Genomic DNA, 15,240 nt, shown 5'->3' on the forward strand with positions numbered 1-15,240 from the left:
GGTGGAGTCAGAGCTTCTTCTGAGACAGAAAAGTCTTTCGGTTTCCTAACACCTGATTTCTCTGGCTTCCTCTTTCATCTTCATTTGCTTAGTTAGACTGCAAACATATGCTGAAGATAAAATCATTGATGAACGAGTTAGAACAACAACCTTACAATATCAAAGTCTCTCTGTCTTATGGAGCTTAATTAAAACCAGGTTAGTTTATGAATTAAAGTATAAGTCGCAACAAACAACCTCCATACAGTTATAACATGAAGCTGAATGATTGCTATAGTAATAATCATACAAGTCACAATAAAATTGATAAAATAATTATTTAAGAAACCAACATAAGTTATATATCTTTACTGCAYTGTTTATAATTAAATGAAGATAATTAATAAGCAAACTTACCACCAGCTAACAACACTTAGCAGCCTTCATCCCTCCGGGCTCCTTTTGTGACACACATTTCATTTCCATCGGTTGTTGTCCCGTTGTGTTGTCGTCTAACTCGGACTAGGACGTCACCAGCTTGAATTTACCAAAGTTGGTAACTATTGTCAAGGCCCTCTCTACTTTTAAGGCAATATTATGCAAGTAAAAATGGCGAATTTCAACAGCATCTGTTATCTTCCCTGCGTTCAAGTTTTTTCTTCTCTTTGTGGCGTTTTTTAAATAAGTGAAAGTGTGCAATACCGCCACCATCTGGTCTGGAGTATGAACTGGAGCTAATGTCATTGATCATAAGGTTTTTACATCACACATCTGAAAATTGATTGGGTACTTTCTTAAAAATTACATCATGATTATCCTTTTTTTATTGTATGCAATTTTAATAAATAGTAAAAGATTATTAAGGCACTTAAAAATTCATACATATTCATTCATATGTTCACTTAAAGTGTACTTTTATTTAATATATTAAAAGTGTATTTTGTTACAATTATGATTATGTGTGTTTAAAGTACTAATTTCGAAATTGGTACAAGTGTATTTTCAGTATACTTCAGATAAACCTATAGGTAGTACACTTAATAATTAGTATACTTAAAGTGTACTTTCACAAATTTAAGTATGTTTGAAGTATACTTTTTTTCACCTGGGTATCTATCTATCTATCTATCTATCTAATCTATCTATCTATTGTTAAGGAAGAATTTTTATATTACTGGTAAATTTAGCAAAACTCTGGCTCTGATACTTCCTTTTGATCCCGGGTTTTCTCGCGTGGCCACGTGCGGGGACAAAAACACAACAATGCGTGTTGACGTCACAGAATTACAGRATTTAATCCAATCAGAAGAAAATATAAGATAGAACAGGAAACTGAAGAAACACAGATACAAACATTGTTACCTGAGACAAGAAGACAAAGAAATATCAAGGACGTCCTTGGAGAAAGAGCTGGTGCAGAAGTAAAATAAATCAGCTTTTTTTCTTAATTGTTTCCCTTGTGCACAAACTTTTATACCTGTAGGTGTGTTTTCCTCTTTAATGTATTCAAATAAGGCGTATCTCTACTTAACCAATTGGAAGGCATCTCTGGCCCTTTTAAAATTTAGAAAAAGTCCCGCAGTTTGTTCGCAAGATCAAACACCTTTTGTTAAAAAAGGTGGAAGCAGACTCTCTGAATTCATGGTGGTTTATGGCTTTTCACAAATCAGTGTGAAAAGCTAGAACTTCCTACTGATTGTTTCCCAACAGACAAAGAGCAGATCGGAGATCTTGACAAACAATCTGCTTTAACTACAGTAAAATATATCAATAGGTCAGAATATGTTATAAATTTTAAAACTATAATTATGGTATTTCAATCAAGTCATGATAAATTCTAAAACTAACTTATTTTAAATTTATTTTCTTAACACTATCCGGCCTCCTGTGGCTCTACAGCCATCTGGGCAAAAAGAAACAGATGCAGGAACCTCACAGGTAGCTGTGAAATTCTGGTTTCTCTTCTGCTCTGCCAGGAACAAACCTTTAATTCTGTATTTTAATTCAATGAAAAGTTCTCCAAAAACCCAATTTGTTCTTCTGCACTCAGCATCTCCAAAGTTTAGTCCTGATATCAAACCAAAAGCAATAGATATAATATCAACAGAAAATAATGAAGTACAATTCCTGTTTCTAATTAGGAATTAGAAACAAATAAGAATTAAGACATTCATTCACCATAAACCTAAGTATTTTCTAATACTAAACAAAACATTTTCATGTGATTCTAATATAGTCAGAAATAATACAATTTCAAATACATTCATCATTAACTAAATTAATTCTAAAACTAGATAATAGAATTTTTAGTCAAAACATGTTATTAATAACTAAGAAAATGTCTTACAAATTAAATGTTAGTGATTTAAAACATTTTATGTTATATTCAGTTTTTGCACCATGTCAGATGTTGGTTTTGGAAGACTACTCATCCTGGTTACGTGAACCGACCAAAGTTCCCTTTCTCAGAGTAATTCAAGTGATDMTGTCCTCCACCTTCCTGCATATGTTAATTTATGACCTCCTGTCTTTAATGATAAGACYCCAGGGGTCTGAGCCGAAATTCTCTTGCAGATTCTCTATTCTCCTTTGTACTTTAAATACTTTGGGTTTTAAATCACTCACACAAACCTGTTCAAACTTAAGAAATTCGTTCTAAAAGGTTTAAACTGTGTTAAACACTCAAAATAATAATTTTTCTCAACACTATCTATCTATCTAGCTAGCTAGCTAGCTAGCTAGCCTTTTTTGTTGCATTATTGAAGCATTAAATTCAAAAGTACCCATAACCACCTTTGGCTAGGCCTGCGTGGTTAAAGCTAGCTTCTTTGCTGTCAATCAAGTCTCCACCCGCAGCTGTTCCCAATCCAGACCGCGAACCAGGCTCTCACACCAGGCAGCGGGTTTCCTCAGAGCAGCTCTGCCCGGTGCACCAACAGCTTCAGACTTTTTACAATTAGATTTTATTCCTGTCGTTGCTCCCGTGAAATGTCATTTGTCGAGGACCCTGGTCATCTCTCTAAATCTCGCCTGAAGTCAGATTTAGTTGCTCACAAAGTGGAGCTGCCACCTGCAGGGAGCAAGAAGGAGGCTTATGTGGCGCTGCACCTGAGACACGTCGACCAGACAAATGCTGCGAATTTCTCCAGTGATGAGGATGATCAGGAGCTCGGTGTGGCAGTGAGTCTATCGATTTATAGCTTTTTTTTTTTCAAAGCGGCATGACGCACAAAACGGAAAACAAACCAACAAAAAAAGTGGCTTTTTCTAGCTTAGCGCCTCTTAGTAACCCTGGAATGACAAACTATTGGGCTAATACGTTTACTGAGGGAGGGGCTCTGGGCCAAGCCAGGTCTAAAAGTCCCTTTCCCACTGAGTTCACCAGCTGTGAAGCTATAGTATAGATTTACATGTGCTTCTGTACTTAGCCCATGCCTCTACTGACATCCACACCTGCCACTTTCAGTTACTTTAGCCAACAACAAAAGCTTCTCTATAGGTTGCTTGAAGAAAGAAAACTATTGCTCTATATTCTCAAGTAGCAATCACATATGGAACCCCATTTTTCAGGAGGATTTAGAATCTGCCTTAGCATTACGGTCAATAGCTTTTGTTGATCTGCTTACTTTGATTTAGGAGTGAGTTTTTCTTTTTTTTTTGGAAGCGGCACATTTGGGTACATTTTATTTTCACTGGAATACCGAATTCAGATGGATGAAGAGCTGGGACAAAAACCTTTATCTGAAATTTGGCAGTTATGCAAAGGTAACAAAATGCAGATATTTTTACTAGAATCATGGGAACTTTTATTTATTTATTTATTTTTAAAGATAACTGGTGCTATTGTGACACCATACCACAAACTATCCATTTGCTGCGTTTCATCAGACAGGAAGTAATAACTTGTAGGAGTTCCCCTGCAGACATAATAGTAAAAAAAACAAGCAAAAAAAAAAAAAAAAAACTATCCATTTGCTGCGTTTCATCAGACAGGAAGTAATAACTTGTAGGAGTTCCCCTGCAGACATAATAGTAAAAAAAACAAGCAAAAAAAAAAAAAAAAACCTGTGCCAGTACTTCATTTATGAAAGGATGTGGTTGCTCTAATATGTAGCTCCAAGGCTGTAACAAGGGTTTTCAATGTACAATCCTTTCACCTTGTTTCATAATGTTGAGAGATTCTTGTCTCCTTTCCAAACAGAAACGATCTTATTGGGAGAATGAAAATGATTTAACATGCAAATTTGCCAGGGATGTAAATAAATTTGACTTTAACTGTAGATGGTTACAGCTTTGGGCAGGAAGAATCTCCTTCAGTTGCACCTGGTCTATTGGTCTCTGACCAGACACTTTGTTGTTGGATTGCTGTTATGTAGAGGGTGCTGTGTGTTGTCTGTAATATTTTTCTTTTTATGGAGCCCAATTAGCTACGGGGGCTCCAGAACGGAGAGAGAGAGATGTTGTTTTCAGCAATTTTATTTTTTTTAAAATCACTGGTTCCGCTTTCACAGCAGATGACTGCAGATAAGATTGCACTCCTGCAAAAATTGAAGGACCTTGTTGCTGATTTTTGAAGGTTCACAAAAGTTTGACCTTGTTTTATCCACTGGACCTTTTAAATCAAACTTCATCTATATGCTAATTGTGCTGTTGCAGTTGCTGCTCCAATATTGTGGAATAATTTGCAGTTATGCAACAACAGCTCTAACATTACAGACTTCAAAGCCACATCTTAAGATTCATGTCAGTARCTTGACATCTTTATTTCATGCTTTTGTTTGGTGTTTTATTAAATGTAATTCTTTCTGTATTGCCACTTTATTTTCTATTTGTTTGTGTTAATAATGTATTGTTTTACCTGCATTTTTGTGCTTTGAGATTTCATTTCATTGCTTGTAGATTCATTACACACAGTTGTTGGTTTTTTTAATTCTGCTAATCTTGATAATGAAAGTCAAATTCATTTAGCTCCTTAGCCAATTGAAATATTGTATAAAAACAAAGGATTTTAAATACAGAAATGTTCTGTTATGACCTAAACGGTGACTGGTGATGCYGTCATTGATGCCTTACACAAGGACAATAAGCCACCAAAAGGTAATTTCTAAAAACGCTGACGCAATGTTCATAGAGGGCAGGAAGGGAAAATGTGCAAAAGCAAGAGGGATGATCACAGCTATGAGAAAATTGTGAAATGTTTATCATTAACTACATGGGATATTTTAGAGCTATAAAATACTTTTATTGCACTATTTAAAAAGAAATGTCACACCAAATAATCTTAAAGCARAAATGCCTCTGTTGGTGTGCCCCAGGGCTGCTGCGGCTCCTGTCCAGTAGCTGACCACCATCAGAATGCGAGTGACTGAATGTTGTGTTAATGTTTTGGGGTTTGTTGGACTTGATAAAGCGCTATGAGTACTGGTCATTTACAATTTACCAAATGATCTTCCTGTTATACTTACTTGTATCCCATGTTCTGTGTTTCAGCAGTTCTTCATTCTTAAACATCATTAATTTTTGTTGTCTTGCAAAGGGAGGGGATCCAGGAAGCGCAGAGGAGCTTGACCCGAGTGCATTGACGGATAACGATCTCAAGGCTTTGTTATTCAAATATGGAGTTAAAGCTGGGCCCATTTTAGGTAGGATTACTTTTGAGAGTATCTTTCCCCCATTTTCATAGAAAAAAAAAAATTGGACATAATTGTGGTGTTTAGTTTTCTCCTAAGAATAAATGTATGTTCCTGAATGTCAGCCTCCACCAGGGCAGTGTATGAGAACAAGCTCAGGAAACTGCTTCAGTCTGCTGGWGAGGGGGAATCGAATGAGGCAGAGAATGCTGTGCTCTACTCCGACAGCGACGAGGAAGATGTGAGGGAAGAAAACGAGGACGAGGAGAAAGAACTGGGTAGGACTTAAAACTGTGGTGTTTTAATCCAGACATTTATGGTTCATTTCACAYGTTAATTATTCCTTTGTGTTGTTTCTTTTGGCCTGCGCCGGTTCAGAGGGAGCGCAAGAAAAAAAGGCCGAAGCATTGGAGCCGAACCAACAACAGAGCGACGAGGTGAGAAACGATTTGGAGTTCTTGTATCCATCTGCTGTTCAATATGTTGACTTTTCTCAGTCTTTGCCAATACATGAAACAGTGTATTCATAAGGTCAAAGTATCCAAAATGTGTTTCACTTTGTGATTTGAGAGCACGTTATGAATAAATGTTTCTTTGCAGAAAAATGTGCCAGCTAAGAAGGGTGACTTTTTTTATCCACAGTGTTTTTTCTTATCATCAAGACTGGTAATTCCTGCAGATTTTCACATCTTTGGTTCAATATTCTGTCAAAACCCATTGTTGAGTGATGGTAAAGGTTATTATTATTATTTTTTGTTTTGCTTCGTCTTAGCGTCCTTGTCCTCCTAGAAACAATGAACGTAGTTCCAGGAGGAATTCAAAGAATGCATTAAAATCATCAGAGCGAACTCGACCACACCGCTCACAGATTCCTGCAGGAATTAGCAAAGTATCCTCTGTAGCTCAACACTCAGGATTAAGATCAGGGGTAGGCTGGTCTCTGTGTTTGTACATTCTTTACATTTCTTTCTTAGGCTTACACAAGTGTGATATTTTCCTTTACTGGTCCACGGCATTGAGTTTGAAGTAGCATGTTGATGGTTGCTTGTAACATGCTCACATTAAGCCTTACAGGTTCCCTCTGCATCTCCGTCTGTGGTGTCCAGTAGTTGCTCATCATTTCCCTCACAGGCTTTCAGCATCACTCAGATGGTTGAAAAGGAAAGTTGTACTTCAAGCCTTATGAATTCACATTTTACATCTTTAAAAATTAAAATGTTTGTCTCTGTATTTTCTCAACGCACACTCCCACCGCAAACTAATAAACCTAAAAACGACGACAAAAAAACTCCAGATGGAGAGTTGGAGCGCACCCTCTGCTTGCTCCTACAGTATGCCGGAACATTGGTCCCGCTCCAGCAGGGTTAGTAGTGCTCAGGTTGTTCAATCACACTTTAAGTTTAACTTGGTGCCGGCTGAAGGGTTTTGAGAGGTGCACTTGTGGTGGAAGGAAATTGAGAATAGAAAGGTCCAGTGAGTCATGGTCCTGCATCTCCTCCTCTGTAGCTGGACAATGACGCTGAAGACAAGGACATAATCGTGGACCAGGCAGACACTCCCAAGGACTCCACTTGTGTAAAGGAAATCAAGGCATATACACCCTTTTGGTTTAATTCAATTATCAATCATATCACTGATGTTTTGGGGTTTCCAATTTTCTGTCTGAAATGTAACCTGCTGTTCAAATTATTCACTTTAATCAGACTGCTTTAAAACCAGGTTTTATTTTAAATTTGAACACTTTTCAGCTTGTCAGGTTAGTTAGGAATGGAAGTAATGTTGCCTATTTTTATTTGAGAATTAAAGATGTGGCCATTTAAATGGGACAATATGAAATCACACATAGCTTTAGCATTTAGAAAACAACTTTATTCACTTACAGCCAATGTTTGGTGCTTGGTTTAGAAAAAACCCCCCACAAGTCCTAAAGACAAAATTATGTCTCATCATGTGACAGAAGAAAATGGATTGTATTCAAAATGTACTTACAAATAAAGATCTGAAAAGCGAGTAATTTCTATTCAGCTTCCCTCCAGAGGCAGAATTTGGTAGAAGCACCTTTTTCTACCAGCCTTGTACAACTAGAAACTGAATTTCAACTTTGCTCAGGGTCGTTGTCCTATTTGAAGGTGACCTTATGCCCCCGTCTCGAGAGTTTTAGGCCCTCTAACACAAAGTTCTCAAACTCCAGTTCTTGAAGGCCTAAAGCCATTAGCATGCCAGTTCAAAATCTACAGAGTCTTGATAACTTATTTAATTTGGGTGTGTTAAAGTAGAGATGCAACCAAAACCGCAACACTGTACTTGGATTTTATGTGTTAAAAAAAAGAAAGTAAATTGGTATCCTGAAAGGGATTTTACATCTTTAAGTGAAATGTTGCACTTAAGGAAAACTGCATTGGTCTAAGTGCTTTATTATTGCAATCTTTATTATCGCAGGATTTTTACTCCAAAAAGTATTAAAATTGAGGACCTGAGTACCACTACAGCCATTTAAGGTTTCTGTCCAAGCAGTCATTTTCCCACCCCTCAGTTATTTATGTGAATCAAGGATCACACAGTGACCCTTATTACTGTGATTTCCTTCCGTTTACTCACCCCACTGTGTTTTTCTTAACTTCTGGTGGATTGGCTACTCTGCTGCACAGAAAGGCTTGGTCTAGTTCTGATCTAAACTGATGGTAGTTGTTTGCTTTTGTTTCCACTGTTCTCAGGATCCAGGGAGAGATATTTTAAAGGACCTTCTTGCAGACACAAAGGCATCACCTACAGGGATCTAGTAAGTGTCACAACATCACAACCTTAAAATCAGCCTTCACAGCTGTTCATGACATTTGAGTGAACACTAAATGTATCGATTTGTGTTAACTGTTGAGATTTGTGCATAGCAAGACAATGAGTGTTTTTGTGTTTGGATGGTTTACTAATTAACTTGCCGTTGCACTTCAGTGCCACTCCTCGGAGACCCATCAAGGGTGCAGCACTGCGGCCCGTCCAGTATGCGTACCCCGACACTCCAGTCAGTCCCACAACCTTAGAGAGACAAGAGGTGCAGAGACGTCTTGTGCCCGTCTACGTCCAGGTTTTGGTCTTCTTCGCTGTGGCGTGCATCCTTTTCTTGATATTTGTTAATGTTGAGGACACTAACAGTGTGGTAGACTTGCTGGAGAGTCTGAGCCAGGGCCCAGATGGTGACGATGAGAGACTGGATGCAGCGAGTGGAGAGCTTTAACGGTTTTATTCACCAATCTGTGTTTGACGTAAAGGTGTGAGCTTGCTGATTTAATGGCCAAGACTTGACCGTTGTTGTTAGTTAAGAATCCGCCAGTCCAGGTTTCTGAATTTCTGAATTTTTTTTGCTTAACTTTAATATTAAAATGCTCTTATCACTGTGTTGGCCATTGACAGAACACTTGTTTAGGGGAGGGGGAAATTTATTCCCAACTTAAAATTGTAATGTGTATTGCTAATTTAGATTTTTGAATTTGTATTGTATCACTGGTATGTTTTTATATTTGATCAATAAAATATATTTTGCTTCATACTTTTACATTTTTAAGAAATTGACTTTGGGAAATTATTTTTAATCACATGAAAACCTAAAGCATTAAATATATATTTTAATTCACCTTTGCATAGTATTTTCTTCAGACGCCCCTTGCATATGTTTCTGAATAATTTTATTCTGTGAATGTATAGTTAAGGTTACTAGGGCAACAAGGTGGACCAACAGGAAATGTACATGCCAAACTTTTCCTGTCACCCATTCTTTTCCCCCCTTTTGTCCACAATCTGTATACTCGTTTAATTTCTGTAATACTGATTTATAAATACAATGAAGCACCTATTAGAAGGGAGATTTATACCTGTTTGAAAATTAAAGTATATGCATTTCACTACATTTATGTGATTCTTTGTTCCTTGAATTTGTATCATTAGGCATTTCTTTTTTTGCTTCATAGTTTTTTGCTATGCTTATTGAGTATATGGGATTTACCTACATGGATGTTTATATTCTGAAAGCTAAGTTCAATTAAATGAACTAAAAGAATCTCAACACTAAAGCCTACTAAGAACATGAGGGGGAAAAGTGCACTTAAAAAGAACTTGTAGTCTACAGAGAGTTTGGGTAATTTCCTAACTTGTATGACATAAATACTTGTCTGAGTTTCTTAGGATTTTAGTTCTGAAGTACAGATCTAAAAAGGTTAAAGGCAGCAGTGCAGGTCTTGTATTACAGCTTTTCTTAAAGTTTCACAGTATGTTAATTGTTCATTATGAAAGCAGTAGCCTTTTAGAAAGAAAATATTTTTTTCCCATATGAAAACCTAAAAATGCATTGAATTTGTATCCCTGTGCATACATTGACTTTTTTCAATGACTTTGGTTTAATTTCCCTGATTAAAATGTAAATTCTCAAAGCTGTTCAACTTCAATAGTTCACATTTCAGTCATCACAGAAGCAGCTTCCTCATCCCCTCCCACAAATCACAAATCCTTTTGGACATCCATCAGTTGCTTCCAGACTGTTTTATAACATCATTTGCTTATACCATATCAGTCAAAATGGGATTGAAAATGTAGTTTACCGAGTTCCAACTTTGGCCAGCAGATGGCACTTCTACAAACACTGGTCTGCATGGTTTTTCCTTTTGGATTTCAGTTTTGCAACTTATGCTGCCTGTCACTACACACACACGACAATGAAGGAAACAAAGATCAAATTATGGAAATTTTTTAAGGTCATCGTTGGCAGTTTGCTAATTACAACGTTAGTGTTATTCATTGCAGCGACCATCAGGACTCTGTCTCTGGACGTAAATCTCGGACTTCAACTCGCACACTGGGAAAAGTCGAAAAACATTTCACTGGTGATTGACCAGCGTCACAGAGAGGAGCTTCTAGGCAATTTCAAAGGTAATTAAAGTCCTGCTTTAGCCTGGAGACTAACCCAGTCCACATAAATATATGGGAGCATGTTGCTACATCCTTCAGCAGTCAGCGTGTTTCTTTTTCATTCCAACAGAGGCACTGAGAATCCCCACCGTGTCTTTCTCTGAGACGGAGAGCAACGCCACAGCGCTGCGGCACTTTGACACTTTCCTCCGTAAAGGTACAATAATAACATGGGATTTCCGCTCCCCGACTCCCTATATAACAACTAGGTGCCAACTCTTTATTTATTTGACCTCTGTTTTTAAACGTGGAGTCATTTATTCGCCTTACACGTTGTGAAATAGTTGCTAACTAACTTTTTAACCGTTGCACCTACGTCCTGCTAACCTGTTTATGTTACGTTAGCTGCTAACAGGAGCTAACTGTCAGTGCTTGCTAATGACCTCATCAGTTAAACCCACTTCGCTTAGAGGCCTTAATGTTGATTAATTTTTATATGCGTTAGTGGACATTCTTGTACTAAAGGCAGATAACACACACAGGCTGATGTTTATAGTAGATATATATTTATTAATTAAACCAGATTGCTAAAACAAAAAAATATCATCCATGAGGAAGCTACAAAAAACTCTTTGATGTGAAAAGATGGCTGTTCTGGTCGCTGGATCCAAGAATTTGAATCGAAGGTTGAGTGGAAGGAAAAAAGATTGATAGCGAACAGTTCAGGGATTATTTTGAGATTTATATCATCTGCTACTCTGGCTCCACTGTGTTTTTATCAAATCAGCTGTCAACTGGGAAATTGGCTAGCTTTTCATGCTTCCCCCTGCCAGGCTTTATGGAGTTGCTGATTTTAGTTTCCAGTCGGACTTTGCACCTGCTTTCACTTCCTAAAATACGAATACCTCCTTTAATGACCATGAAATTACTGCGCTTGATTATCCAGCAAACATGCCTGACCTTAACTATATTGGATATTGTCAAGGGAAAGATGAGACAACAAATCCAACAATGCAGACGGAATGAAGACTGCACTAATAGAAAAATCCAGGCCAAAGGAGACCCTGAGCTCTCTGTTTACTGATCTTACATAGTATTCCCTTCTTCTGAGAAACAAATTTGGATTTTCATTTGATTAAAATCAACAAGAATAAAACCTTGTAATGGATCACTCTCTGTGTAGAGTTTCACTGTTTAAACTTAATGACTGACATAAATTGAATATATGCTTTTCAATTTAGTTTCAGATGCAATTGTGTAATATTTTAGTTTCTTTTAAACAAAATTAGTGAGCGTCTGTAATCAATTTTGTCTTTAATAAGAATTTAAATATTAAACCCTTTAAAATGGTGTCTAGCGAAGCATTTGCATCAATAACATCATTATCTCAGACTCCAAAAGCTTCCCCTGTTGAGAGTGTCCTCATCTTTCTTTTTCCAGTCTTCCCCACAGTTTTCTCTTCCAGCGTGGTTCATCATGAGCTGGTGGCTAATTACAGCCACCTGTTTCGGGTGCAGGGATCTCAGCCTGACTTGGTACCGTACCTGCTGCTGGCCCACATTGATGTAGTACCTGCCAAAGAGTCAGATGGCTGGGAGGCCCCTCCCTTTTCTGCCGAAGAGATAGACGACTTCATCTATGGCAGAGGGACCATAGACGATAAGTGTGCTGTAATGGTAGGCGAACATGTAATGATGTACTGCGAGGATATTCTGAAACTGCATCATTAACGTACATCTGCAGGCCAGGCTAAATTCGTTATTTTCCATTTTTCCCTATAGGGAATACTTCAAGCACTGGAATACTTGCTGATTAGAGGCTACGCTCCACGCAGGGGGTTTTACATCGGATTGGGTCATGATGAAGAAGTATTTTCACTACCCATTACTGGCTAATGCGCTTCACTTTTTAGCCTTTTGAAATCTTCCACTGAGCTTTTAGGTTTGTCATTTTTAGATCAGGGGTTTTCGTGGAGCGATGAACATTGTCCGTGTGATGAAGGAACGTGGCGTGAAGTTGTTGTTTGTCCTTGATGAAGGCCTGCCTATACTTGACGGAGTCATCGGTGGACTTTATGGACCTGCAGCCCTGTGAGAATTTCCCACATTCGGTTTGAGCGCGATGCTTATGGTTGCAGCATTTTTAAGGAAAATGTTTCAGAGGAGTACATGGTAAAAAAAAAAAAAGTAGTTCTTGTATTAAAATAGTTGATTGATCGATTACTGTGTTCACTCAGAAAATTCATAATTGAAGCATATGCACCCAAGTTATTTGCAGTTGAGGTTTTCATTTTTCTCCATCCTAACAAAACAATTGTTCAAAGGCAACTTTAGGAACTCAAAATTACAGACGGTAATGAGCAAAAACGTCTCTCCATCATTGTATCATTTTAACAGAATTGGGGTTAGTGAAAAGGGCTCAGCCAATGTGAAGCTTAGTGTGACTATGGCGCCTGGCCACTCATCGATGCCTCCCAGGGAGTCCAGCATTGGGATCTTGGCTGCAGCAGTTAAAAGGTGCGAGGTTTAATTCTTTAGCTGTTTTCTTTTTGCAGCGAGAACTATTTTTGATGTGTCACTGCATCAAATTCTAATTGAGTTGAGCATTTTCCACATTTTTGTTGTATGATATCTGCAGACTTGAAGAAAATCCCTTGCCCAGGTTATTCGGTTATGGTCCTGAACGGGAAACCTTTGAACATCTGGCCCACAAGGTAAGAGGAGTCACAATGCTAACAAAAGATATTCTACATATCATACATATTCCTACAAACTGTCTGTTTTTCTGCAGTTTGGGTTTCCTCTTAAGTTCATAATGTCAAACTTATGGCTTTTCTCGCCGCTCATTGGCAGGTAATCACATCACATGTTTCAGTCATATCACATTGTTCTTCACCTGAAATAAACTGTTTGTGTGCTTTTGATTGCAGAGTGTTGGAAAGAAAGCCAGACACTAATGCTCTTGTAAGGACAACCACAGCAGTGACCATGTTCAAGGCAGGAGTCAAGGTATAAAAATTGGTTTCTAAACCATGAGTAATTCTTTTTTTTAAAATTTTTTTTTAATCTAAAGTCAGTATAATCTACGTTTCTTCAGGTGAACATCATTCCTTCCCTTGCTGAAGCTTATGTAAATCTGCGAATCCACTCTGCACAAACACTGCAAGAGGTGAGAACAGAAACTTTATTCCTCGTTCTTGGAATAACTGTAACCTTTTGAGATGAGTGAGCTGCGTTCTGTCTTGTCCAGGTCCTGGACTTTATCCACAACACTGTGGGGGACCAGCGAGTGAAAATAGAACTTATTGATGGCTTTGACCCACTTCCCGTCAGCTCGTCTGATGAACGGTCGTTTGGGTTTCAGATCATAAAGAAGACAGTGTTGGACATGTTCCCCACACTTACAGTTGCTCCAGGTGCGCACAGATAAAGTGTAGATTAGTAGTAAAACCTGTGTTTTTCTAGAAAACATTTGATTATTATTATTTTTTAAAAATGTGCAGGTATTTGCATTGGGAACACAGACAGTCGGCATTTCAAAGACCTCAGCAATGATATTTATCGCTTTGCTCCAGTCTGGTTCAAACCAGGCGATGCTCAAAGGTAAGGACCTAAAAAAACCTCTCAGAATAAAAAGAACCCTGTTGCATTTTCTCTTGTGATTACCCTAAAAACATTATATTAACGTATGTTGATAGTTTAAATTATCACTCCGTGGATTCTGCAAAGAGAATTTTCCACATCTTTTTGAATTTACCTACACGAAAGAATACAGAATGAATCTAATAACGAGATCCTGTAATTAACAAGCATGTTTTTGGAAATTGTGCTTATTTTTCAGGTTCCATGGTATAAATGAAAGGATTTCCAAAAAGAACTATGAGGAGCTTGTTGTGTTTTATTTTAATCTTTTTCAAAATTGTGACATTCAAAAGCTTCCTGAGCTGCACGCCTCTATTCACGAACTCTAAGCAAGAATATTCCTTGGTGCTGGAAAGGCAGTGCAGTTTGATAGAGAATGTTAAGAATGCAGATGACATTGTTGCTGTGAAATAATTGTGAATCAAAAATGTCAAGAGGATAAGATGGGGATTATTTGGTAGATTGCTGCCTTAATCAAAAAAAAAAAAAAAGGTGGTTCAGTTCACTGTAAGAACTATTTCATGAGCTGCTGTTAACAGTGTTATAATTTACGTTGTAATTTTTTTGGTATGCACAGAGATGACAAAGTTATCAACAGATCTATTTTAATTTACCAGTGTTTTGTCATGTTTTTTTCATGTAACTGAAATTTGTCAATGTTTAATAAAATAAATTGCAGTTAAATATGAAGTGTCGTTTGCATAATTCTTTCTCTTTTAATTCACTACAAAGTGCTTCTGTGCCCCCCCCCCCCAAACTGAAAAGTTATTAATTTGTTGTTGGCGTTGCTCTGTTCAGTTACAGCAATCATTGTCTTTAGTTTTATTTATATTGTTTATAGACTGCTTAAAAGTAAAAACCTGTTGGAATGAGTTTTCTGATGGCAATTTGTGCCTTGAAAGTTCAACAGACTTGTGCAAACAAGACATATTGATAACAGATGACTCAGGAAAGTTTTATTTTCAAGTTTAGGACATTAAACTGTTGCAACATCCAGATAACAATGTTTTGTGGAAGACCTTTGACCTCATGGTGGAGCAAAAGCACTACTTTTACACTTCTATCGGGAGTTGCTGCACATTTGGACAAACTCC

At 37.6% G+C, this 15,240-nt stretch overlaps 2 protein-coding genes across 3 annotated transcripts; both read left to right on the forward strand.

The window, feature by feature from the left end:
• Positions 1-2,785: 2,785 nt before the first annotated feature.
• lemd1 (LEM domain containing 1) lies at positions 2,786-9,153 on the forward strand. Of its 2 annotated transcripts, XM_008414273.2 has the most exons (11): positions 2,786-3,159; positions 5,516-5,621; positions 5,735-5,887; positions 5,988-6,046; positions 6,210-6,275; positions 6,382-6,537; positions 6,684-6,770; positions 6,904-6,972; positions 7,116-7,199; positions 8,324-8,388; positions 8,559-9,153. In XM_008414273.2, exons 1-11 carry the CDS (start codon positions 2,968-2,970, stop codon positions 8,839-8,841), a joined length of 1,320 nt encoding a protein of 439 aa, XP_008412495.1. In that variant the 5' UTR covers positions 2,786-2,967; the 3' UTR covers positions 8,842-9,153. The 2 variants fall into 2 exon arrangements, with proteins under 2 accessions (XP_008412495.1, XP_008412496.1); XM_008414274.2 differs by lacking the exons at positions 6,210-6,275; positions 6,382-6,537; positions 6,684-6,770 and having other exon boundaries at positions 2,790-3,159.
• Positions 9,154-10,219: 1,066 nt separating this feature from the next.
• Positions 10,220-14,836, forward strand: pm20d1.2 (peptidase M20 domain containing 1, tandem duplicate 2). Its single transcript, XM_008414272.2, has 13 exons — positions 10,220-10,526; positions 10,636-10,722; positions 11,946-12,181; positions 12,287-12,373; positions 12,462-12,595; positions 12,902-13,021; positions 13,143-13,218; positions 13,296-13,357; positions 13,435-13,513; positions 13,602-13,673; positions 13,755-13,920; positions 14,008-14,107; positions 14,346-14,836. Exons 1-13 carry the CDS (start codon positions 10,313-10,315, stop codon positions 14,473-14,475), a joined length of 1,563 nt encoding a protein of 520 aa, XP_008412494.1. The 5' UTR covers positions 10,220-10,312; the 3' UTR covers positions 14,476-14,836.
• Positions 14,837-15,240: the final 404 nt, after the last annotated feature.

Source organism: Poecilia reticulata, linkage group LG7 (assembly GCF_000633615.1).
Source record: "Poecilia reticulata strain Guanapo linkage group LG7, Guppy_female_1.0+MT, whole genome shotgun sequence".
NCBI classification, from domain to species: Eukaryota; Metazoa; Chordata; class Actinopteri; order Cyprinodontiformes; family Poeciliidae; genus Poecilia; species Poecilia reticulata.